General features: G+C 44.1%; 2 protein-coding genes across 2 annotated transcripts; one reads left to right on the top strand and one right to left on the bottom strand.

Moving 5' to 3' along the window:
* The first annotated feature begins 1,147 nt into the window (after window positions 1–1,147).
* On the top strand, window positions 1,148–22,589 carry GNL2 (G protein nucleolar 2). Its single transcript, XM_088154274.1, has 16 exons — window positions 1,148–1,307; window positions 1,382–1,466; window positions 4,426–4,520; window positions 4,708–4,847; window positions 6,188–6,372; window positions 13,480–13,546; window positions 13,879–14,037; window positions 14,370–14,483; window positions 15,503–15,631; window positions 18,001–18,105; window positions 18,305–18,463; window positions 19,006–19,113; window positions 19,492–19,883; window positions 21,266–21,345; window positions 21,973–22,079; window positions 22,432–22,589. Exons 1-16 carry the CDS (start codon window positions 1,241–1,243, stop codon window positions 22,558–22,560), a joined length of 2,121 nt encoding a protein of 706 aa, XP_088010400.1. The 5' UTR covers window positions 1,148–1,240; the 3' UTR covers window positions 22,561–22,589.
* A 242-nt stretch (window positions 22,590–22,831) lies between these two features.
* DNALI1 (dynein axonemal light intermediate chain 1) lies at window positions 22,832–25,279 on the bottom strand. The gene is made up of 6 exons (XM_088154300.1): window positions 25,129–25,279; window positions 24,910–25,046; window positions 24,660–24,829; window positions 24,396–24,574; window positions 24,034–24,198; window positions 22,832–23,205 (listed from the first exon to the last, which is right to left on the bottom strand). The coding sequence occupies exons 1-6, from the start codon at window positions 25,207–25,209 to the stop codon at window positions 23,170–23,172; spliced, it is 768 nt and encodes a 255-aa protein (XP_088010426.1). The 5' UTR covers window positions 25,210–25,279; the 3' UTR covers window positions 22,832–23,169.
* Window positions 25,280–25,379: the final 100 nt, after the last annotated feature.

Genomic DNA, 25,379 nt, shown 5'->3' with positions numbered 1-25,379 from the left:
ACCCATTTGACCAGGCCCTCCTTGAATGTAGCTTGCTGCCACTTTTCATTCACCATGTTTGCTGGCTTGGTGCCTGGAGAGGCACTGATGAAGTCCCACAATCTCTTATTCTGAGTACCACTGAATTCAGCTAAACAGAATTATTACTGTAATTTAGGCACAGGGTCCCCATCAGATTTTTAGCACTTTTCAATCACTCCTGACACTAGTGGGTGACCAAGCCTCTTCCTCTGAGAAGGCTTCTTCTACTGAGGCCCTAGCTAATCACTTTATGTGGAAGATTCAGGGTATTTTATATGGCTTTCCCTCATATTGTTCATCCTCCTCTCAATGGATGCCAACTCTTTAGACTTCGCCATTGAGTTTACTTTCGTCTCAGTTGCTTCTGAGGAAGCAGCACGGGTTGCTACATCTTCACCCTTTCCGACCTGCCACTGGATCCCATTCCCTCCTTCTTGCGTGTCGTGGTTGCTTTTTTCACCAGCCTCATGAACTGTTCATTATCCACTGGCTGTTTTCCTGATTCCTTTAAACACGCTGATTTACACCTCAGCTGAAAGCACCTTCTCTGAAGCCGGACTCGTGTTCTCATTGCCACCCTGCCTTGCCTCTCGGGGAAGACCTCCCCTGCTGGCTACGACCTTTCAGGCAGGACATCCAGCTGGTCGCGTCGGGCCCGCTTGACCTCCAGCTGCTTTTGTTCTGCTCGCAGCCTCTGGGCATCGCTGGCACAGCCTTCTCGCCTCGGCCTGTCCCCTTTAAGCACTCGCTTTCACGGAGCCCCCGAGGGCCAGTCCTGGGCCCGGCGCTCCTTGCACCCTGCCTTGGGTGACGCGACCCCTGCCCTCGACTCCGGGTCCCGTCTATGCCGTCGGCATCACAGGATTCCGCAGGGCAGAGGCCTCATCGGGGCTGGCCTCTTTCGGAGGCTCCTGTCGGGCTCCAGGGCCACGACGCTGCCGCGGGGTCGGCCGCCAGGAGCTGCCCGGGCGGGTGGACGACGGGCTGTCCCTGCGGCGCCTGAGCGGGCTTGCCGGGGCTTCAGCGGCGAGAGCCCCGGGCTCCTTCCCGCCGCCCGCAGTCGCCCAGGCCCCAGCCCCAGCCCTCCGCGCGCGGCGCGGCGTGACGTCACGCCGCCGGGCGAGGCGTCGCTCGCGGCAGCCGGAAGTGGGCTTGGGCTCTCCCGGAAGCCCTCGGTGGCCGCGCTCTCTCCCTGGGAGCCGCCGCCGCCGCCGCCGCCATGGGGAAGCCGCGCTTCAAGGGCCGCCGCGCCAGCCTGAACCCGTCGCGCGCCAGCACCAACCCCGGTAAGCGGAGCCGCGGGCGGGGGGCAGCGGGGCCTTCTGCGCGGCGGGCGCCAACCTCCGCTTTGTCCCCGCAGATCGGCCGGTCGGCGCCGGAGGCCACAACATGCGGGACCGCGCCACCATCCGGCGCCTGAACATGTACCGCCAGCGGGAGCGCCGGTGAGTGGCGGCGAGGAGGGCTGGGGCCGGGGCCGGGCGCTGGGCCCCCGGGGGTTGGAGCTCGGGCGCTTTGGGAAGGCCTCTCTGAGCCGAGGGACTCGCGGGGCGGCCCTCAAAGAAGTCAGCCTCACGCCGCCCAAAGAGCAGCCCCCCAGGGCTGAGCAGCTGGGTCCCGCGTTCAAGTGAAGTGCGGCCTTACGTGGCCAGAATACGGTCGCAGTACCCCTGGTGCTCGTGCTCCTTAGGCCTACCGTTTCATTAACGTTTGTACAGACTCGTTGTACAGACTTGTACAGCAAATACAGAACGACGCGTGTAAGACATGCCCGGTTGAGGAGGCCACAAAGGCTTCGGGCGGTTACAGAAACCTGGCTAAAGAGGTACATATCAAGTAGCTGGGCACTTGCTTCTGCCATGAGGACAGTTTGTGAAAATCTTGGCCTTTTTGCCGTGGGGCTTTCCTCCCCAGCCTTGGGAGGATAAAACTTTTACTACTGGTAATTTCCTACAAAAGTATTTGTCCTTATGTACATATACTTAGTAGTAGGGATACACTTTCACAGAGTTGCAAAACAATTTATTCCAATAGATTCTGGTAAAAAAACAACAACATGGGAATTGATGAGAAGCATATCTACAGTGACCTCTTTTGTCAGGAAACACTCATCATTGTTAGCTGTCACTGAATAAATAGTGCAGCATTAACATTTCTGCTAAGGTTTCATTGAGTGTGCTGGATCTCAGCAACAGTAGATTTGGGGGAAAGCAGCTGATATTATAAATGATATAGTAAAAGTTTTAAAGTTTTCTTCAAACTATCTTAGGCCGCAGTTTTACTATTTTCAAAAATGATAAGCTTCAACTATTTTTTTAAAAGCTTTGAACATTTGCAAGAAGAACAAAAAGGCAATATATGAATCAGTTTGTTTATTTGTTTATTTATTTATTTATTTGGATTTCTCCCCTGCCATTTATATGGATGTGATGGAAGCAAGAATGGTTTGCAAAGATGGAAGGTATCAAGAGGTATATGGAATGGAGTTGGTGTAAACTAGATTTAGCTATGTTTGCTTTTTTTCTTTTTAATCTCATGGCTTGAATTTCCTTAGCTTACTGTATTTTACTTGTGTTCTGCCCAATGTTACCTACCCCAAAAGAGTAATGTGATGAATACATATGTAGCCTCAAAATTTCATCCAGACTGACCAAACGGCTCTGGTAAACTTTTCTCCATTGTTTTGCTTGTGCAGTTTTTATTCTGTTTCTCTCCTGAGATATATTCCCCTGCATCTTTATCTAGTTCACTAACGAGATTGCTTGTACTGTATTCAGGAACTGGCTCTGGACATAGTCATGTCAGTTTCTGAGATGATCTTGAGAGGAACTTGCCTCCCGTCTATTCTCAGCCCATTCCTGAAAACGTGAAAGGCAGTTTCAGAGGCCAGATTCCACGTAGCTTTTTTTCTTTATAGAGAGACAGTTGTTTTTTTAAGATTCTTTTTTCTCAGGATCCTGAGTCACATCAAGAGTGCTTATTTTCCAAGCTTCTGATCAAAAGTCTTTTAAGTGGGGGGAAAAAAAGAGATTCTGCAGTCAACTTCCCATTGATTTGGTACCTCATAAGATCTAGTAGGATGCGGTGGCGCAGCGGCTTAATGACGCTGAAAGTTGCCGGCCAGAAATGGTCGACACTTCAGCGGTTCGAGCCCAGCTCTGAGCGGCAGAGTGAGCTCCTGTCTCCTCCCCAGCTCCTGCCAACCCAGCAGCTCAAAAACTTCCATGAGTAGATAAATGGGTACTCTCACCCCGGTGGGAGGAAAAACGCCGGCGGCACTTGCACAGGAGACACGAGCAGTTGCCGGTAACACGGAAGCCGCGCACGCCCGAAAAAGGTGCGAAGCAACGGAAACCCCGCCTCCTGCGGTCGCCAGTTGGGCTCTGCTCTAGGAAGGAGGCAATGGCAAACCCCTTCCGAAACACCTTGCCTTGAAAACTGCAGGGACTCGTCCAGGCAGTCGCCACAGAATCTGTCATGACTGAGTGCGGATAAAAATAAATAATAAAAAAAAAAGATCTAGTTTCTTAGTTTCCTAGACATAAATTTAGTTGGCAATTTTTTACATTGGTGTTGTCATGTGGTACAGTGGCCATTTTCCAGGAAGGTGTAAGAGTTTGAGGTAGAGCTAGGCTCTGGTTTTCCTCAACTGTGTGAGTAAAGTGGTTGATTTGTTTTTCCCAATATTGGACCTTTTTTCCTTCATCTGCAAATCAATCAGTTTCATGCTCCGTTGTGCACCAGTTTGTGCTCAGTATCCATGAGCAGGTGCTAAATGGAAGCATCCTTGCATGTTTTCCCAAGCATCTTTGCCTGTGGAAGGGGGCCAACTGTCAATATGGAATCTTTTAGCAATGTGTTTTTCAGAGGCTGTGCTCCATAGCTTGGCACAGCCTGTGGAAAAATGTCAGCCTTGCATAAGAAGGCCTCCACCTCTACAACCCAGTTGCCCTTCCACCTGACTGCTGGCCAAGGAGCTCTTATTATTTCCAGTTGTTCACCTGGCAGTGTACTCTGTTATGCCTGACTATTGTATTTTGTTTGAACATTTGCCCTTTCTTGTAAACAAGAAGAGTGGTGGGAGATGTTCCAGCTTGTCTTTTCAAGAGGTAGGGTTTTACTTCAGTTAATCATACTTTTTGTAATCCACCCATTCTGAAAATGCTTACAATTTTAATGGCATTCATCTTCTCAGCACATGGTGGATACCAAGTTACAGGGCTGGGCCATCTGGCTCAGTAATGTCTTTGGTGACTTGCCATTGAGTTTCTAGCAGCTCTACTCAGAGGGCGGGCACCTTTTGCATGTGAAGAAGGGCTCTCTTACAGAGTCTCAGTTTTCAATTGTAGATTGTAAGAAAGCCAGTTACTGTAAAGGCTCCCATATCACTTTTTTTTTATACAGGAACAATCGCGGGAAGCTGGTCCGACCACTTGAGTTCCAGTCCACAGTGGCACCAGGCACCATCGCACGAGTGGAGCCCAATATTAAATGGTTTGGTAAGCTTGCTGTGACTGGGGCAGTTTGGGGGGTTTTGCACCTGGGTTTGATTAACCCAAAAGCTGAATTGGAGACAGGGAGATGGCTGCTGATATAAAGCGCCATCCTGTGTTGCTTCCTGCATCGTATCAGTCCAAACTACACCAGGCATCCAAGTCAGAAAATTGGAACATGCTCTTTATGCAGGAAACACACGTGTGATCAAACAGTCCTCTCTCCAGAGGTTCCAAGAGGAGATGAAGACGGTGATGAAGGATCCGTATCGAGTGGTCATGAAACAAAGCAGATTGCCTCTTTCTCTCCTCCATGACCGAATTAAACCTCATGTGAGTGGTACGCTTGTCCTGTTGGCCCGAGTGTTGTCTCTGGGTGTGGGTGGGTGTTGGACTCTGGGGAAGACTCTGGAACAGCATTCTCTCTCTCTCTCTTTCTCTCTGCCCCCCACTCCCCTTCCCTCCTTCCCCGTATTGCATGTATCTCACAGGATTAGAAACCATCTCCCAATTACAGAATATAAGAGTGTAATAGAAAAGCCTAATAGAGGTGTATCATTTACGTTTACAGTCATGTTCTTCCTTGTTCACATTTGCTCACATTGTTATCTATAGCCTGAGAGAGAACAAGAAGTAGGTTTTTAAGGCTTTGCTTAAAAGGTGATTTAGCATAATAGGCCAGCCAAGAGGAGGTTTGCATGCCTGATTAGGTGTTCTCCCAACTCATGTGTTTGTTACATGAAGTGATAGCTTGTAATGACTCTTCAGATGATTCATCAGCATGGGCAACTTCAAGGCTGTTCTGGAAAGAGGAGAGGAAGAATGAAATGGGATACGCTCACACTTAAAACATATACAATGTGGCATGACTGTTCTACCTTTTCTCTGCCAGAAGGTACCCAGCAAAATTCTGGTCCCAAATTGCCTGTATTGGGAAAAGACTTGCCTGTACAAAACGATGCTTTTCCGTGGCAGAGAGTCCCCAGCGGGACGGTGGTGCCAGCAGCCTTCAAGCTACTGAAGCTTGAAGCTGAGGTCTACCTGTCAGTTTGCCAGATACAAATGCAGCTGGGCTTTCATCTCAAGTCAAAAATGTTTTTTGTTCTGGCTTGAGAGCCATGTTTCTTTTTTTTTTTTTCCCATGCGTATCTTGAACTCTCACTGAACAACTTTGTTTTTTCAGGAGTTTCCATATGTCTCTAATAAAATGAAAACATTCTAAATTAAGACTAAGGTCCTCTACAGTTCAAGCACACATCACTCCATTAGCAGTTCTTGCTAGCTAGAGAAGACTTGGTTCCAAAGAAGGAGCTGGCATTTGCAGCTGGCCTTCCCAAAACAGAAATTAATCTGTGAGACAGATTATCCCTGACAAATCTGAATTTTGGCAGAATGAAAGCTCTGTGGTTGAAACAAAGCAGTCAGCAAACAACAGTTATATTTCCATCCTTGTAAATTCAATAGTAGTGGACGGGATGAATACCAAGCCAAGAAGAGTAGCTTGACCCTCTGGTTGGCACAGCCTGCTTTGGGTCAGGAGTTGCATCGCTGCACCCCTGTAGCTCTTCTCTGTGGAAAGCTCAGATGGGGGCAGTCTTTTGTGGGGCCCAGCTGAGCTTGAGCATCTTGTTTTGAGTCAGGATGAAGTAGTTGTGGCCTTTTTCTTCTTTTAGAATTCCAAAGTCCACATTCTTGATACAGAAACCTTTGAAACCACATTTGGTCCAAAATCACAGCGGAAACGGCCAAATCTTCTGGCAAGTGACATGCAGTCTCTGGTGGCGAGTGCCATAGCTGAGGCCAGCAACTACAGCCAAGATAAAGACCGGGATCTGGTGACAGAAGATACTGGAGTAAGGTATACTGTTGGAACTGGCACCTAGAAATATGGTTTGGCAGGGAAGGGGATGCTTTTTGTCCTGAAGTTGGAGTGTTGCTAGGTACTCTCATGAGATTTCAGCTGGCTCAGTCCTTCCCTCAACCAGTGTCTTCCACCGGTATCACTAATCACTAACTGCCACAGCTACATTTAGTTATTGGGAATTATTTTTTTTTTAATAAATTTTTTATTTTTTACAACAAACACAAACAAACAATAACATAAAAAGCATAAAAAAACCATCTTCCATTTTAAACCGTGTGTCAGCCAGTTACCAATCATTTGTGCCATCCTTTCATAATCTTCACTCATCATTTATATAGAATCTCATGTCATCTATCCAACACATATTTATATATTTATCAGTTATCAATTATTATTCATTTGTTACTAGTCTATAACACCAGCTTTCATAATAGGATTTATATCATTTTTATCCATTGATTATATATATATATATATATATATATATATATATATATATAATAATTTATATCAGTTTGTCAAGTTTCTATTATATAATTTGCTGATCTATTACATTACTATATCTTTTCATCCAACCATTGATAAAACAAATCCCATATCATATAGAATTGTTTATCTTCTTGCTCTCTAATTTCAAATGTTAATTTACTCATCTCTGCACATTCCATAATTTTCTTAATGACTTCCTCCTGCATAGGTACTTTTTCATTTTTCCAGTTTTTAGCAAATACAATTCTAGCCGCTGTCAGAACATTTACAATCAAATATTTCAGTTCTTTACTATATGTTTCAGGTATAATTCCTAATAGGAATATCTCTGGTTTAAAGTCTATATGTTGTTTTATCATTTTTTCCAACCATGTGTGGATTTTAATTCAATATCTTTTAGCTTCTGGGCATGTCCACCACATATGGTAGTATGTACCGGGCTTCTGATGACACTTCCAACATTTATCAGACTTGTTCTTGTACATTCTCGCAATCCTTGCTGGAGGTAAATGCCACCTGTAAAACATCTTATACAAGTTTTCTTTATATGCAGTTGACATTGTCATTTTATAGTTTTGAGACCATAATTTTTGCCACTTCTCTAAATCAATTCCGTATCCAAAATTTTTCCCCCATGCAATCATTGTATCTTTAACCTGTTCTTCCTCCATCTTAAATTCTAGTAAATGTCCATAAAGTTTTTTAATCACCTTTTTATCAGTACCCATCAAAATTTTATCTAAAACAGTCAGCTCATCATAAATACCTTCTGCTTTAAAATCTTTATCGAATCTAGATTGTATTTGCAAATATGAGAACCAGTTCATTTTTATACCTTGTTCTTCCAACGCTTGCATAGTTTTAAGTTCACCCTTTTCATTCAATATCTCAGTATATCTAACTGTTTGTTCCTTTTTATATGTTATTGAATAAGAAAAGGCTTCAATAGTGGATATCCATCGTGGAACTTTTAAATAATATTGTCTTCTTGTCTTCTCCCAGTTTAAAAACAATGCCTCTCGAATATAGTGCCTTCTAAAGTAGCCCTGTGTTTTCGTTCCCTTATACCATAAGAAAGCATGCCAGCCCAACAACAGGTCATGTCCCTCTAAGGTCAATAGTCTATTATTTCTTAAAGTTATCCAGTCCTTTACCCACATCAGATTTGTCGCCTGGTAGTATAATTCCCAGTTAGGCAAGGCAAACCCACCTCTTACTCTTGCATCTTGTAGTAATTTAAGCTTTATTCTTGCCTTTTTACCCTGCCAGATGTATTTCAATACAATTTTATTTAAATCATCAAAAAACTCTTTCCCTAAACGAATTGGAATTGTCTGGAATAGATATAACATCCTAGGCAATATATTCATCTTAATAGTGGATATTCTCCCAATCATTGATAATTGTAAATTCTCCCATTTTGTCAGATCTATTGCAATCTGTCGTTTAAGTTTAACATAATTATCCTCCTTCAATGTACTACATCTTGGTGTAATATATATCCCTAGGTATTTAACCCTGTTTGTGACCTGTATTTCCAAGACTTCTTCCAATTCTTTCTTTTGCCTTGCTAGCATATTCTTTGTTAATATCTTTGTTTTATCTTTGTTTATTTTTAATCCTGCTACTTTTCCATATTCTTCTATCTTTTCAATTAATTTAGGTGCTGTTTCCAATGGGTCCTCTAGTATAAATACTAGGTCATCTGCGAAGGCTTGCAATTTGTACTCTTCCTTTTTGATCTTCATTCCTTTTATTTCTTTCTCTTCTCTTATATTCCTGTTCAACACTTCTAATGTTAAGACAAACAACAAGGGCGATAGTGGACAACCTTGTCTCGTCCCTTTTGTTATGTCTATCTGTTCTGTTAAATCTCCATTTATCATGATTTTTGCAGTCTGCTTATGATATATTGTTTCAATGGCTTGGGTAAATTTTCTACCAAAGCCCATTTGTTCCAATTGCAGTAGCATAAATCGCCAATTCACGTTGTCAAAGGCTTTTTGTGCGTCTAAGAATATCAAGGCCATTTGCTTTTCAGGGTGTGCCTCATAGTATTCCAGTGTGTCCAGAATTACTCTCATGTTGTCTTTAATTTGTCTCTTTGGCAAAAATCCGTTTTGATCAGCATGGATAAAATTATTTAAATATCTTTTTAGTCTTTCTGCCAATATTGAAGCAAAAATTTTATAATCTGAATTTAATAAAGATATTGGTCTATAATTTTTAACCTGTTGTGGGTCAGTGTCCTCCTTTGGTATAAGTGTAATGTATGCTTCAGTCCATGTTTGGGGTATCCTCTTCTTTGTCATAACCTCATTCATAACTTCCAATAGTTGAAGGCTCAATATGTCCTGGAAGGTTTTGTAAAATTCCACTGGCAGTCCATCTGGACCCGGGGCTTTCCCGACATTCTGCTTTTTTAGAGCTTCTGTTAATTCCATCATAGTTATATTCCCCTCTAACATTATTTCAATGTCTTTAGGTATCTGAGGTAATTTTGCTTTCTGTAAATATTGTCTTACTTCTTCTTCTTGTACATTCTCTTGATAATACAATTTTCCATAGTAGTCTTGTATAATTTTTTTCTTGTCCTCATTACCAAAGCAGATCTGTCCTTCTTCATTTATTAATTGATTAATCCTTTTTGATTCTCTCTCTTTTCTCAGTTTATAAGCTAGCCATCTACCTGGTTTATTTGCATCTTCAAAGTAATTCTGTTTAGCACTTCTAATTTTTTGTGCTAGTTCCTCCTTTTCCATTAATCCCATTTTATGTTTAATTAGATCCATTTTAGCTTTAATATCTTTTTTTTTTCGGGGATTTCTGTAACTCTTCTTCCAATTTTTTATGGTCATCCTCCAGTAGTTTAAAAGTCTTTTTCTGCGTTATGTTTCTTTTCCTTGTATAATCTATTATTAAACCTCTTGTATAAGCCTTCATTGCATCCCAAAGATTCTGTAATGATGTATCCTCTTTTTTATTTTCATTAAAAAAGAAGGTAAGTTCTTTCTCTATTTTTTGTTTGAAATCTTTTTCTTTTAGTATCCTATTATTTAAAGTCCATCTAAATCTCTTCCGTTGTCCTTTCCAGATAACTACCATTGGGTTGTGGTCGGCCCAAATACTTGTTTGTATTTCAATTTCTCGAATGTTAGCAAATAAATCCGCTGACATCCATATCATGTCAATTCTAGACCAAGATGTATGTCTGTCTGAATAAAAAGTATATTGTTTATTTGCCGAATTTCTTTCTCTCCATGCATCTTTCAAGTCTATTTCTTCTATCATTCGAAGGAAGGATTTTGGCAATGTCTTCCTAGTTCTCTTTGTCAATTTCTGTGTTTTATAGTCCAATTGATCATTCATTATTCCATTAAAATCTCCCATCATACAGATGTTAACATAGTCCAATTCAGCTATTTTCATATGTAATTTCCTATAAAATTCTTCTTGATTGTCATTGGGAGCATAAATTGCAATTAAAAGAGTTTTAACATTATTATCTATTATTTCAACCATCAAAATCCTTCCATCATCATCTGCATAGATTTGTTCTGCTGGCATTATATCTCTAATATATAGGACCACTCCTCTTTTTTTACATTGTGTCAAGGAAGTAAATAATTTACCCAATTTTTTTTGCTGCAACAAATATTCATGTTGTTTTTTGATGTGTACTTCTTGCAGACAAATTATATCAAACTTTAACTTCTCTAATTTATGAAATACTTTCCTTCTTTTAATAGCCAGATTAAGTCCATTTATATTGATCGTAATCAATTTTCTTTCCTCCATGTTAGGCTTTATACGAGGGTTTAATTGCTCTAGTAGATCTTACTTCTCGTTGTTCTCTGGGAACACCATCTCCCCCACTTTCTTCTTTTTCTTTTCCAGTTGCTGCCGCACCTTCTTCTTGAAACTCAATTAACGATTCTTCCTTTTGTGTGTCTTCTTCTTTTCCTCTAAAGAATTCTGAATAGAATAGCTCTGCTTTTTGGACTGTATCAACTCTTTGTCTTTGTTCCTGCCAAGTGAACTGAAGACCTTCTGGAATCAACCATCTGTAGTTTACTCCTCTTCTAAGTAGCTCTTTAGTCAGGAATGAATATTGCCTTCTTATGTCTCTTACTTTTCTTGGCACCTGCTTCAGGACTATGATTTCTTTGTCTTTGTACTTTAGTGTTTTCTCTCTTGCCACCTGGAGTATCTGTGCCTTAATAGTTTTTTTAGTAACTCTTATGTGTACTTCTCTTGGTAGTTTATTTCTCATTGCATATCTCGTATAGACACGAAAGATTTCATCCATCCCATCTGTCATCTTCTCTGTGGTTATCTCCAATGCTTCTGCCAGTATTTCTGTCATTATTTCCGCAAGGTTTTCACCTTTTCCTTCCTCTATGTTTTGAAATCTCAAATAGTATTCTGATTTATCAATTTCCCATCCTAGCAAGTCACTCCTGGCTTTTTCGACTTCACTCAGTCGAGTATCGATATCTCCAATTTTCTTATCTCTTTGTATGTCTTCATCTTCAATTTTCTTAAATCTCTCCTCATATTTTGTCATCATCTTTTGTATACTTTCGTCTGTCTTTTCAATTCTATGCTCAATATTCTCCGTCCTCTTTCCAATCTTCTGAATTTCTTGCATAATTGCCTGTAATGTCACTTCCTTCTCTTTTTCATATTGTATCATTGTCTGGATTGAACGTTGTCTGCTAGGAGGTGAAGAGGAAGCTACTGACGTTGATGAGATTGGGGCTGTTATTTTCTTGCTCATCTTGATGCTTAAAGCTGCAGCAAAAGAAAAGAGGGAGAGAACAAGGCAAGAACCACAGATACTATTCCACAAAATGAGAATGAAAAACAATAGAAAGGAGATAAAAAAAAAACCTGGAAATAAAAGGGAATGGAAAAGGAAAAATCTTCAGGCACTTGTCCGCCTTAATCCAATAGTATGCAATTAAAAAAAGTTAAAGGAAGAGGAAAAGAAAGCTAAATTTCTTTTTTTTAAAAAAAAAAAAAAAACCAGCTGAAGAGAAGGTAGAGAGGAAGAAAAAAAAAAAAGGAAAAAACAAAAAGGAAAAAACAAAAAGAAAAAAAACCAAGGCTCTAGCAAGAAGTACGCTACTGCCACTAAATGTCCAAGGCTCTTGTGACTAAATCAGGCTTTCCACCTTAAACATTTTCAGAATCCACTCTCCGCTGTCTTGTTTATAGTTATTCAGGTGGCACCTATATAAACAGTTTGTGATGCACTTCGCTATCTTTTTAAGAGTCCTTGAGTATGAGTAAAACAAGTCACAGTAGAAAAAACAATATATATATATATATCCAAGCCTCTAGGTGGCAGTGCTACTTTCTTTCATTAGCTTTCGCTTCGCTTTTCCTCTTTCCCAGCCGGGGAGAGAGGAGAGAAAAAAAAAGAGAAAAGAAGAGAAAAAGAAATATGCTTCTTAAAACACTAAAAAAAAATCTTAGTCCTAATGCTTGAAATCAGAAATTATTGAGTATCAAACAGAAAAGCCAGTCCAGTTGAGTTTAAAAATGAAATAAACCACACTCTGCCAGATTCAAGTCCATAAAAAGGGAAAGTTAAATAACTAAAAAATTTTTTCCCAAAGGCTTAATCTCGCCGCTTAGTCCCACTTTTCTTCACTTTTAAAAATTCACTTTGGATTACTTAGGGTGTTCTCTAAGCAAAATTGAATAATAAAGGTCCATCTCACCCGGTTGACACACTTTCTTCTTCCGTTTGGAGCTGTCCCGGCTTTTGCAGTCTCAATGGCTGCCGCTCCGTCGCTGGTTTCAGGGACTTCTCCCGGATCAACCAGAGATTTTGCGATATCCCTGGGATCAACAGGACGTGCCCTATCTAGTCGCCGTCTCTACGGGACGGCTTAGGTCCTTCGGGACCGTCCAGCATCGGAGATATCAGCTGCGATCTTGGGAGCTCCAGATCGCACACCGTACCGCCGCGACGCCAGCTCCGCCTCCCCAAGTTATTGGGAATTATTGTGTTAAGTGCATAGCATTTGCAACTGCAACTCTATCTGGTTGGAGTTTCTGACTTTTCTGGGTGGTTATTAATTCTGCTTCCACTCAACTTGATTTCACCCCATTTTGACCACGGGACTTGCCATATTCTCTGCCCTTCCAGGTGAAGTGGTGTTTTCTGTGCCAGAGATCGTTGCTATAGCCTGCAAATGCTTGCTTTATTTTATTACAACCAAATGGTTTTAAGATAGCATCAGTGCAAGGGTCACCTCTAATATGTCTCCTCTTTGAGACTTGGCATTTAAAATTAATAAAACTTTCAAATAAATGAATGCAGAGCTCTTTCATTCATGAAAATGATAATATAGTTATACGGCACTGAGAGAGAGGTGCCACAGTGGCACCTGTGTGGATGGGTTCAGCTGACAGAGGAGTATCAGTTTGGATGAGAGGAGGAAGTGGAGGAGACAACTGATATGTAGGGTGCCCGAATCTATTGTAAGCAGAGGCAAGAAGGTCTCCCACAGGAAAAGGACTCTGCCATCCTAGACTGTCTGCTGGCATATAGTATGGTGGTGCTTTTGTGCTGCTGACTCTTCTGGTCCCCTTTTTCAGGGTGGAGGTGCAAGAGGAAATCTACAAAAAAGGACAGTCTAAGCGGATTTGGGGAGAACTTTACAAGGTATATGAATATGGCTGTGTAATTGTGTTCTTACAAATGTTTCTGGAAAGCTGTCCCTGCCATGGTGTCCTGGGCTGGCTTGCTTGCCTTTTTCTCTGAATTCTGAACCTGGTTTTGTAGCAGTATTGAGTTTCTTCCGAGTTAAAGTGAAAGCTGGCCTGGGGTTTGCTGTTCTATTCAGTTCTCGATTTCTCACCTCAGTTTGGACAGGACTGCTTATCTGTGTAGTTTGAAATGCTTGAACTTGATTGCTGTGAAGAGTTAAGTCATGGAAATCCTCCAGGTTGCTTCCCTAGTCCAATATGTCTCTCGCCCTCTCTCTGAACTGCCAGGTGATTGATTCATCAGATGTCATTGTGCAAGTGTTGGATGCTAGAAATCCCATGGGGACCCGCTCCCCTCATGTAGAGGCCTACCTAAAGAAGGAGAAGCCTTGGAAGCATCTCATTTTCGTCTTGAACAAATGTGATCTTGTGCCCACATGGGTCACGGTAGGTCCCTTGGAAGAAGATGTAGGCTACAAAAAAAAGGTGCTTGTTTGGGGCTTGTCTCCATTGCAGAGAAGCTATTTTGCATGTGAGCTTGGAAAATGTCAGGGACCTATCAGTGTCTTTGAAACCTTTGGAGAGTTTAAGTCAGAAATTGTTTTTTGCACTTGCTTGAATGTGTGCTTTGATCTGCCACACCTTGAAATAGTATTGGGGGTAGGGGGAGGTCCAAAACACTGGATCAAGCATCTTGGGCCTGAGCAACTTCATCCTTAAGCTGCTAGGCTTTAATGGGATGGAATGGTGGCTGAACACGGACACTTTGTTTCTTCTAGAGACGCTGGGTCGCACTTCTGTCTCAGGATTACCCAACCTTGGCTTTTCATGCCAGCCTCACAAATCCTTTTGGAAAAGGGGCCTTCATTCAGCTCTTGAGGCAGTTTGGAAAGGTACAGTAAATCTTAGTGTTTGTGTTGAGTGTTGCTGAGGAATCCTGTGTTTTGTGGATTCCTGTGGTGCAGCGAGTAGTTTGGAAAGTCTGGGGGTGGGGGGGGGGAAGATGGGATTTACAAAGTTCCAAGAGAACTAATTAGTCCAGAGGTGCCTTGAATCTTACACAAAGAGGAAGCAGGGATTCTCGTAGATTCTGTTGCTTGGTTGTAATGCTGGTTGCTGGCATCACAAATAGGAGTGGTGATTTATCATATTTAGCAAGATGGATTCCTGAGGCCAACTCAGCTGCTGAACGTTAGGGATGCACTAGATTCTGGAAGATCTGTTCCCCCATGGATCATGCTATTCTGGGGACAGTTTAACAGTTACTTGAAGAATTCAAAATGTCCCAATGATATTATCAGGTCACCTTGAATCGCTTCTGCTTTAAAAGATTTGTCTTTCAGAACTGCTGAGTTGCCAGGCAGTGGCATAGTCTGGAGGAGGGTCAGCATGGCCCAGAGGGGGGAAAGAAAAAGCAAACTCTAGAATGTTTGCTTCCTGATGAGTTTTGCACATTCTTCTTGGGACTGCGCCCCATTGGCATGGGCTTGTGGAGGAAAGCACTTGAATAACTGGGGATTGCAGACGTGTATATTTTGAAGACTCCATTGCAGTCCCTAGTGCTTTTCAGAGAAAGGCAGAAAATGTTAACCCTTCACTTACCTAACAATAAGAAGTAAGTTTCCTGGCTGACTCACTTCCCCATCAGCTGAAGTGTTTGCATCCATACATAGTATGTAGTTGCTTAAAGTGTCCAGCAGATGATGTCCATTTTATGAGCTATGTTTAAAAAGCTTAAACCAACTAGCAGTAGATGGAAAAGGAACGGTCAGTTTTGGTGACGTTTTTAGGTCTATCAACTATCCTGCACTTGGCTCTCCAAAAAGCCAACTGCTTGTCCAAAATTACTTTCTCTAATTCTTAGGGTGTTCATATTCAGCCTGCCTTATTCTGCATATGTTGTCCCCAACAGCTGCATGTAGATAAGAAGCAGATCAGTGTGGGCTTCATTGGATACCCTAATGTGGGAAAGAGCTCTGTGATCAACACACTTCGCTCCAAGAAGGTCTGCAGTGTGGCTCCCATTGCTGGTGAAACCAAGGTAAGCTTCCTCACAGATTTAAGATTAAAACAAAGCCATAATGGGTGGGAGGACTTCTTGTGCCTGAAGGCAAGGACTTCTGCACCAATACTAAGCATGTTCTTGTTTCTAGGATTGCGGTGCTGGAGTGAAAGTGCCTGATGTGTAGTTCTGTGTCTTGAGCATTCTCTGTACTTAAGGTCTTTATTTCTGCAGATATGACAAGTACATGATAACTTGTCAGCATCCCTTGAAGGAGGGATGCTGAACAAAACATTAAAATGGACGTGTTGGAACAAACATGTAGAGTGAGAATCTTTGTGTCCTTTAAAGTATTTTTCTCTAAAAGTAGAAAGTATGTTCAGCTGATTAGACAGCTGCAGAAATTTACTTAAATGTCATTACCAAAAAAACCTCCTTGCCATTTAAATGTGGTTTTGAACTTTGCTGATGTGATAACACTAAAAAAGCTGTCTTTAGGGACAACAAGAAAAACAAACAGGCTTGGATTTATTGTTTGCCCTGCACTCCAGCAGGTAACACTTTCATGCTTGCTAAATAGCCTTTCCAAAGAAATAGCAGGTGAGGTGACGATATCAAAGGGCCACCCAGGTGGTTCCTGGCCATGATGTTCATAGGCTGACATTTACAGTGGGGCAAAAAAGTATTTAGTCAGCCACCAATTGTGCAAGTTCTCCCACTTAAAAAGATGAGAGAGGCCTGTAATTTTCATCATAGGTATACCTCAACTATGAGAGACAAAATGGGGGAAAAAATCCAGAAAATCACATTGTCTGATTTTTAAAGAATTTATTTGCAAATCATGGTGGAAAATAAGTATTTGGTCAATATCAAAAGTTCATCTCAATACTTTGTTATATATCCTTTGTTGGCAATGACGGAGGTCAAACGTTTTCTGTAAGTCTTCACAAGGTTTTCACACACTGTTGCTGGTATTTTGGCCCATTCCTCCATGCAGATCTCCTCTAGAGCAGTGATGTTTTGGGGCTGTCGCTGGGCAACACGGACTTTCAACTCCCTCCAAAGGTTTTCCATGGGGTTGAGATCTGGAGACTGGCTAGGCCACTCCAGGACCTTGAAATGCTTCTTACGAAGCCACTCCTTCGTTGCCCGGGTGGTGTGTTTGGGATCATTGTCATGCTGAAAGACCCAGCCACGTTTCATCTTCAATGCCTTTGCTGATGGAAGGAGGTGTTCACTCAAAATCTCACAATACATGGCCCCATTCATTCTTTCCTTTACACGGATCAGTCGTCCTGGTCCCTTTGCAGAAAAACAGCCCCAAAGCATGATGTTTCCACCCCCATGCTTCACAGTAGGTATGGTGTTCTTTGGATGCAATTCAGCATTCTCTCTCCTCCAAACACGACAAGTTGAGTTTAGACCAAAACATTCTACTTTGGTTTCATCTGACCATATGACATTCTCCCAATCCTCTTCTGGATCATCCAAATGCTCTCTAGCAAACTTCAGACGGGCCCGGACATGTACTGCTTAAGCAGGGGGACACGTCTGGCACTGCAGGATTTGAGTTCCTGGCAGCATAGTGTGTTACTGATGGTAGCCTTTGTTACTTTGGTCCCAGCTCTCTGCAGGTCATTCACTAGGTCCCCCCATGTGGTTCTGGGATTTTTGCTCACCGTTCTTGTGATCATTTTGACCCCACGGGGTGAGATCTTGCGTGGAGCCCCAGATCAAGGGAGATTATCAGTGGTCTTGTATGTCTTCCATTTTCTAATTATTGCTCCCACAGTTGATTTCTTCACACCAAGCTGCTTGCCTATTGCAGATTCAGTCTTCCCAGCCTGGTGCAGGTCTACAATTTTGTTCTTGGTGTCCTTCAACAGCTCTTTGGTCTTGGCCATAGTGGAGTTTGGAGTGTGACTGTTTGAGGTTGTGGACAGGTGTCTTTTATACTGATAACAAGGTCAAACAGGTGCCATTACTACAGGTAACAAGTGGAGGACAGAGGAGCCTCTTAAAGAAGTAGTTACAGGTCTGTGAGAGCCAGACATCTTGCTTGTTTGTAGGTGACCAAATACTTATTTTCCACCATGATTTGCAAATAAATTCTTTAAAAATCAGACAATGTGATTTTCTGGATTTTTTTCCTCATTTTGTCTTTCATAGTTGAGGTATACCTATGATGAAAATTACAGGCCTCTCTCATCTTTTTAAGTGGGAGAACTTGCACAATTGGTGGCTGACTAAATACTTTCTTGCCCCACTGTAACTGGTTCCTCTTGCTTTGTTCACCTCCCCACCTCATTTATAGATCCTTGAACAACCTCAGTTTAATGAGCTGCTGCCATGTGTTTTGTTCCTACTGAATTAAAAAGACAGGCTTGGCCTTACTTCTTCTTCTGCAGGTATGGCAGTACATCACTTTAATGCGCCGTATTTTCCTTATTGACTGCCCAGGCGTGGTGCACCCCTCAGGAGACTCAGAAACAGATATTGTACTGAAAGGAGTGGTGAGTGTCAAGAGAAACTTTGAGTGAAACTTTTTCTGCCCCAGTCCAATTTACCAGCCTTACTTATTATTGAAATGTTGCTGAGATCCGGATGCTTGAATAATCGTGACAGATTTCTTTGGCAGTCATTGGAGATGTATGTGTGGAAATCTGTTTCTTTGGTAAAAGCTAGCAGTCTGACTGTTCTGGTGATTTCCAGGTTCAGGTAGAAAAAATCAAGAGTCCTGAAGACCACATTGCTACAGTGCTGGACAGAGCCAAACCAGAATACATCAGGAAAACATATAAAATAGACTTCTGGGAAAATGCAGAGGATTTTCTGAAGAAGTTAGCATTCCAGACGGGGAAATTACTGAAGGTAAATCTGGTCTCCTGGATGCTGAACAGCTGTTTGATTCAAGAGAAAAAGGAAGTCCTTAGCGTGGACATTTGGTCAGCATGTGAGATATTTTCTGAAGGGGAGTCTGCTCCTGAGGAACCAAGCCTGGGAACAGCCAATGGTGATAAGGGAGAAAAGAGGATTATACTGCAAGGGGATGATGGGTGCTCACAGCATGCTCAAGTAGGTTGAAGTGGGGTTGGTAAGTAGAAGTGTGGTTTAGGACGATATGGAGAGCTTGCCTTTGTCTTTGCATATTGGATGACTCGGGCCATCAGAGTACACCATTAACCATTTTGAGGAGATATAGTATGTGATACAAGCACAGTCAACTGTGCTTTGTGAACTCATATTTAGATGTAGCATATTGTGTGAATCCAGCCCACAAGTGCCTTCCTTTCCCCCAGAGATGGCATCCTGCCTGAAGTCATGGCACCAGATGCCTTCTGAAGCAGGGTTCTCTCTTTGATCTCCTCGGTCCCTTTCTGCAATTGTGACTGGTGGCCTTTCTGCCATTTCAGGGAGGAGAGCCTGATTTGCACACGGTCAGCAGGATGGTGTTGAATGACTGGCAGAGGGGCCGCATCCCATTCTTTGTGAAGCCTCCAAATGTGGAACAGGAGTCTCCGGTAAGGTCTGCAAGAATAGCTTGAGTGTTTCTTTTGAAAAAGAAAAAAGGCATCACTCCTCCTGAAAGCAAATAAATAAATAAAAGAGCAATAGTTAGTAATTAAGCAACATTTAAGCAGGACTGATAACATGCTGGCTTTCAAGGCAAGCAATTGAAGTAATAGAAATATTCCTTCCTTTGCAACAGTACAGCTTCCTGGGGGTCCCTGTGAAAAACTTTTCTGTGCATTTAAGTGTCCTCCATCTTCACACAAGGTGATGGAGGGCCACCTTACTTGAATAAAAATCATGCACACTTAAATGTTTTTGTACCATTTTCATGGCTGTAAACCAGTAACTCTGGCTTGCAGAGAAACTTCCATTGCTTAATTTCTCAGCCTACAGAAGCTGCCTCAGATGTGCCCACAGACCTGAGTCACAGTGAGAACAAAGGGATGACAGAAAAATGTGAAGAACAGGCTGGGAGTGATGAGTGCTCCAACGTGGCAACAAAATGGCCTTTGCCCCATGTGCAGCAAAACTATGAGAAGATCACTGTGACCCCTCAATTCCTGGAAGAGGATCTGGTTCCTGTGAATGTTCTGGATATCAGTGAAACAGACAGTGGTACAGAGGAAGATGAGGAACAGAACTTACCACATGGGAGGCCAACTTGTGAGGCTAACACCAAAGAAGATTCAAAGGTAGTACTGAAGTCACTGGACGAGAAGATTGCCAAATACAAGAGATTCTTGGATAAGGCAAAGGCCAGGAGATTTTCAGCAATAAGGTACCACATCTGACCTTTGTTCATCTGGTTTGGCAGATAGAAGGGCCTAAAACACTGAGGGCAACTTACTACTGTAACTCAAGACTGATCAATCCTCAACCACCTTTCCTTCCAGCATCAGTTGCAGCACTCAATTCATAGTTAAGCAAAAAAACTCCAGGCATGATCTCTTCTGTGCACGGAACAGTGGTCTTCAGGTGGTTTGAAACATGCACATTTGGGGTACTCTGGCCCCATGTGTGAAACAAAAAGGGCTGTTTTTGGTCTGTGCAAGGACTGAAATGGAACTCTGCTGGGCAGAAATGGTTCGGGGCAGGTGGAAGAGTAGGGTGCAAAAACAACAGATGGGGACTATGGAGGGAAAGAGAAAATAACCTGATGCATTGCTTTCTCTCTCCCCTCCTTCTCTGAGTTCCAGCACAGCCAGTTCGCATACCCCGCATCTTCCCTGTCCACCCCTCTCCAAAAACAGGCTTGCCCACTTAAACTGTAAGCTTACTCTAAAACAGCCATCTACTACTTGGAACCTCCCAGATATATGGGCCACACTTTGGGATTTAGACATGTGGGAATTCCAGCTGTAAAATAAGGTCATTGGCATCTTCTGCCACGTGTAGGAATTCCCAGCCAGTCCCATCCTCTCCCTCTCTTTCCTTCCACCTTTCCCAGCATTATAAATAGTCCTTGCTTAACGACCACAATTGGGACTGGCAACTCTGTTGCTAAGCAATGTGGTCATTAAGCAAAACATCACATGACCATACTGGACTTACATCACTCCCACTGCAATTGTTAAGTGAGACATCATGTGACTGTGACATGCAGTTTTACTGCCAGTTTCTTGATTGACTGTCAGAAGCTGGCTGTGAAGTGCGCAAATGGTGATCACATGTCCATAGGACACTGTGAGTTATAAACATCTGCCGGTTGTGAAGCACCTGAATTTCAATCACTTAACCGCAGGGACACTGCAACAGTCCTAAGTGCAATAACCAGTTGTAAAGTTACTTTTTCAGCGCCATTGTAACTTTGAATGGTGGCTAAACAGGGCAGTTGTTAAGCAAGGACTGCCTATACAGCCTTCTCCATAGAGTTAGGCCTTTGCATAATGTGTCCGAAGTGGTATAATTTGAGGTTGGTCATTTGTGCTTCGAGTGAGAACTTGGAGTTGATTTCTTCAGTGATCCATTTGTTTGTTTTCTTGGCTGTGTCCACAGTTGCTTTATTTGTAAAACATATATCCTACATTGCGTTTCTGTTTTCAACTTATGGTAAGACTAGAGAATTAGGCTGTCCTATGAAACTTGAGGCTATACAACTGCTAGAGGAATGGGGGAATCAGATTTAGGAAGAGTCTAACTGTTTGCTCTCCTACCTTGTAGAATCCCTAAGGGGCTGAGTGAAAAACTCTTTGCAAAATCACAGCTGGATTCAGTGGCTGTTGAAACTGAGAAGACTGGAGGTATAGTAGCTGGTTTAGCAATGATATCTGCATCCGATGCACATTTTATAGGTTTATTCTAATAAAGGGCTGGGCATGGCTTGATCATGAGGTTTATAGGTTTATTCTAATAAAGGGCTGGGCATGACACACTTAAGCTACAAATTCCTGTGTTGCTTACCAACATAGATGGACCAGTTCTCCATGAATGTTCTTTTCAAAACTCTCAACTATTACTAATCTGAATGGCTTTTGACTAACTTCTGAATTACTGACAGTATGCACTAAGTACCAGTTGTTGAGCAATGACTATAAAAAAGTGCAGTTGCCCTCTTATTCACTTTGGAGAACTTCCCAAACGCATCTGTGTAGCCAGAAAGCTGCAGTAGATGGACCCATACCTGGTCTGGAGAACACTTTTCCTCATGCAGCCTTGAGTGACCTATTTGTCTCTTGGGCTCAATGAATGCATTTAAGGTCATGCAGCAGAGAAAACAGGGGTGAGGAATCTGTCATTGCATGTGGAAGGGGAGCACAGCACTCCCATTCGGAAAATGTGTCCTTCACTGGATAGCTCTTCATTGCTCACAGCATTTGGCTCTTCAGGAAGAGCTTTGTCTCTTACCATTCTTGACATGTTGCTTTCAGGAAAACTGAGGGAAAGAAAGAAAAGGGAGGTACCAGAGGGAGAGGAGCAGCAGAATTCCAGCACCTGCCAGCTTAATAACCCCTGCAAGAAACAGAAGTCAAAGGAGGTAGGTGTCAGCAGTGAAAGCTGTCCGAGTGGCTTTGGGATGGTCACTTTCCCTAAGCCCAAACCACCTCACAAGAACATTATGTACATGGCCTTGAGTTGTCCACAAATGAAGGCAGGATGTAAATCAGTTGTCCTCCGTAGCTTTCACACAGTGCAACACAAGGGAAGCTGCTGCTGTTCATTCCATGTGGCCCAGCTGCCTTGTGTATTTGAAAAATGGCATTGTAGTAGCACTTACTTAAATTGGTAGCATATGGGAGAATTTTTTTCCTCTTGGGATAGTAAGCTACAGCTATTAGCACTGTCCATTTGTTTTGGATTGTTCTAAATTCATTGTTTTGCCTTTGCAGAAGAGAAGAGCAGAGCGGCAACAGCACTCAAAGAAAGTTGGTGTTCGGTATTATGATACTCATAATGTCAAAAATAGAAACAGGAACAAGAGAAAATTTGACACTGGAGCCCAGAGACCTACAACTTAAGATAAATAAAGATAAATCTTGAAATTGTAGCTTAAATTATCCTTAAAATCCACATAGAAATTCATCATTATGAAAACTGTTGGGTACCAACTTGGATCCTTACAAAGGCTTTGCCCATCAATGTGAAAACAAGAATCAAAATCAAAGTAGCAGAAAGGGCGAGTATTGCTAAAGGGCAAGACTTCTTGCTAGTTTTGACATATATGGCTGGTAAGGGAGAAGTTGGTTCAGGATGTGTGATCACCAGTTAAACAACTGCATCAAGTTTCAGGAGTCAGGATTTATTTTAATGCAATTTTTGTACAGCTCTTTGTTTTGCTGTTAGGCTGAGACCTGCACAGAATGAAAGTATTACTGGTTTTAAAAAAACCTCAAACACCTCTGTTATTTACCTCCAGTAAATATTAACTGAAAAGAGAAGTCCCAAGCCTGTTGAGATTCTTTTTAAATATGCAGGAGGCATTCGAACAGTGTTTGAATCTATGTTGATTCAGATGAGGTGGAACAGTTTAGGTACTGGTAGATTCTGGAAGCTTTCCGGAAGAATTCTCTGTAGCTGTGTTCTCGTTTTCCCCTCAAGGCACTTTTTGCACTGGGCTGACAGAAGGCTTATTTCTTTGGTGCAATGATGCCTTCAAGCTGTGCCTAAAATGCAGACAAAGCAGTTAATCAATGAGGGCTCCTGCACAGTGCCAAACGAGAAAACTGCTACCTGGGAGACGAAGGCTCTGCTGTGGCATGAAGGAGACACTGCATCCAATATTTTAGCCATGAACCCTCCTGCAGTAGCATATGATTGGCTTAGAAATTAGAGTACAGGTAGTCCTCACTTAATGACCACAACAGGGACCAGAATTTCCATTGCTAAGTGATGTCGTAAAGTGAGATGTCACATGACCACATGACTTAGCGACTGCAATCCTGGCATTCCTGGTTGCTGTTCTGAACTGAGACTCGTGAGTCGTTAAGTGGAGGGAGTCCCAGTGGATGGGTATTGCAGGGGGGTGGGGGAGGCCCAGCATAGGCTGTGGGCGAGTTGGGGGGGTGCTGCAGTACGGGGCAAAGCTGCCACACCTAGGGAAGCTTCAGTTGCCCCAGCCCAGTTGTGCTTATGATTGCATAGGTGCTGCAACTCTTCCCCCCACCTATCTCCTCCCCCGCATCTATGGCCTTCTGGCTGTCCTGCACAGTGGCATTCAGCAGCAGCAGTGCTGGGGCTGAGGCTAAAGTAGAGGCCTGGGGCCTTCAGCAGTCTCAGCCAGCTGCCACTGCCCCCAGGCCTCAACTTCAGCCCCAGCCCTGCTGTTGCCGTGTGCTGCTGGGGGAGGAGATAGGTGGGGGGGGGGTTGCAGCACCCTTGCAGTTGTAAGTGTGGACAGGCTGCCAAGCACCCGAATTTTGACCCCATGACCGCAGGGGCACTGCAGCAGGTTAGGGTTACAACTGGAATGTTCAGTTGGTGTCTGCTCCAACCTTGAGCTGCTGATTAGTTCGTTTCAGGAACTGGACTTCCTCGGTGTGCTTCTTCTCTTCGACTTGCCGCCTTTCAAGTTCCCGCTTTTCAATGGCTTCACACTTGGCCTTCTGCTCATTCACTTGCCTCTCCAAGTCTCGTTTCTCATCCTCTAAGTCTGCAATCTTGAGACAGAGAACACACCCAGCTGGGGGATCTTTTAGAAGAGCCTTGCCTGCCGCCTGTCAAGCTGCTTTGGGCTCTTACTTGCTCATACGGGGCATCTAGTTTAAGGACCGCCACTCTACGGTACCAAAAAGAAAGTCCTCTAGCTGCATTCCTTGGGCTGAAGGGCGCCCGCTTGGACCAGGCCGCCCTTTACCTTTTTCTCCATGTCCGATTTCCCTTGCTCGGCCTGCAAGGCCTTCCTCATGCCAAAGGCCACGCTGCTCTCGTACAGCGTCTGGTAAGCCGCGATGGTCATCCGGATTTCGTCCCGCACGCGCAGCAGCAACAGCCCGCGCTCGGCGCAGTTGATGGTCACCTCCCGGATGAGTTCGTCTGCGGGCGGGGGGCAAGTCAGGCGGCGGCGGCGGCGGCCTCCCGCCCCCCCCGCGCCGCCTCCGCCGCCGCCGCTGCCGCTCACCGAAGCACTGGGAGTAGAGCTCGCGCCGCACCGGGCAGATGCCAGTCTCGCGGGCCTGGCGCTGCTGCAGCTTGAGGTCCAGCTGCTCCTGCAGGTGCACCACGTCCATGCGCGTGCTGGGCGTGCTGGAGACCTGCTGCACCCACAGCTGGTTCTCCTCCGTCCATTCCCTGCATGGGGGAAGCGCAGGTCAGCCGCCCGCCTCGGCGCCCCCGCCCCGCCCGCCCCACCCCGCCCCCGCCGGGCTCACCGCGGCGGCAGGATGGCGTTGAGGATCTCCTCGGCCTGCTTGCTGGGGTCCACCGAGGGCGACGGCGCCTTGCCCTTGGGCGGCGAGACGGGCCCCGCGGGCATCGACAGCTGCGGGCTCCCCTTCAGCGGCCGGGCCTGCGGGGCGGCGGAGCGATCACCAGGGGCGGCTCGCCCGTCCGCCCGCCCACCCGCTCCCTTCCCTCCGCCCCTCGCCTACCTTGGGCGAGCGCTTCTCGGTGTTGCGGCTGACCAGCACCGGCGTCTCGTAGCGCAGAAGGGAGTCCGCGGGGGGGATCATGGCGGCTGCAAAAGGCCCGACGGGCACCCGAGCCAGTTGTGCCGCGGTTGCCACGGCCACGGGGACGCCGGTGGGCGGGAGCGCGCGCAGGCGCACCAGGGCCCTCCGGTCCGCCTTGCCGCCGGAAGCCCGCCCTCCACCCTCAGCCAATCACGGGCCGCGTCGCGTTC

This window comes from Python bivittatus, unplaced genomic scaffold, assembly GCF_059951505.1.
Source record: "Python bivittatus isolate LINGU-HERP-01145 unplaced genomic scaffold, Pbiv_v1 ctg000040_np1212, whole genome shotgun sequence".
NCBI classification, from domain to species: Eukaryota; Metazoa; Chordata; class Lepidosauria; order Squamata; family Pythonidae; genus Python; species Python bivittatus.
The sequence above is the reverse complement of the archived record's forward strand: the minus strand, read 5'-3'. Positions and strand labels throughout refer to the sequence as shown.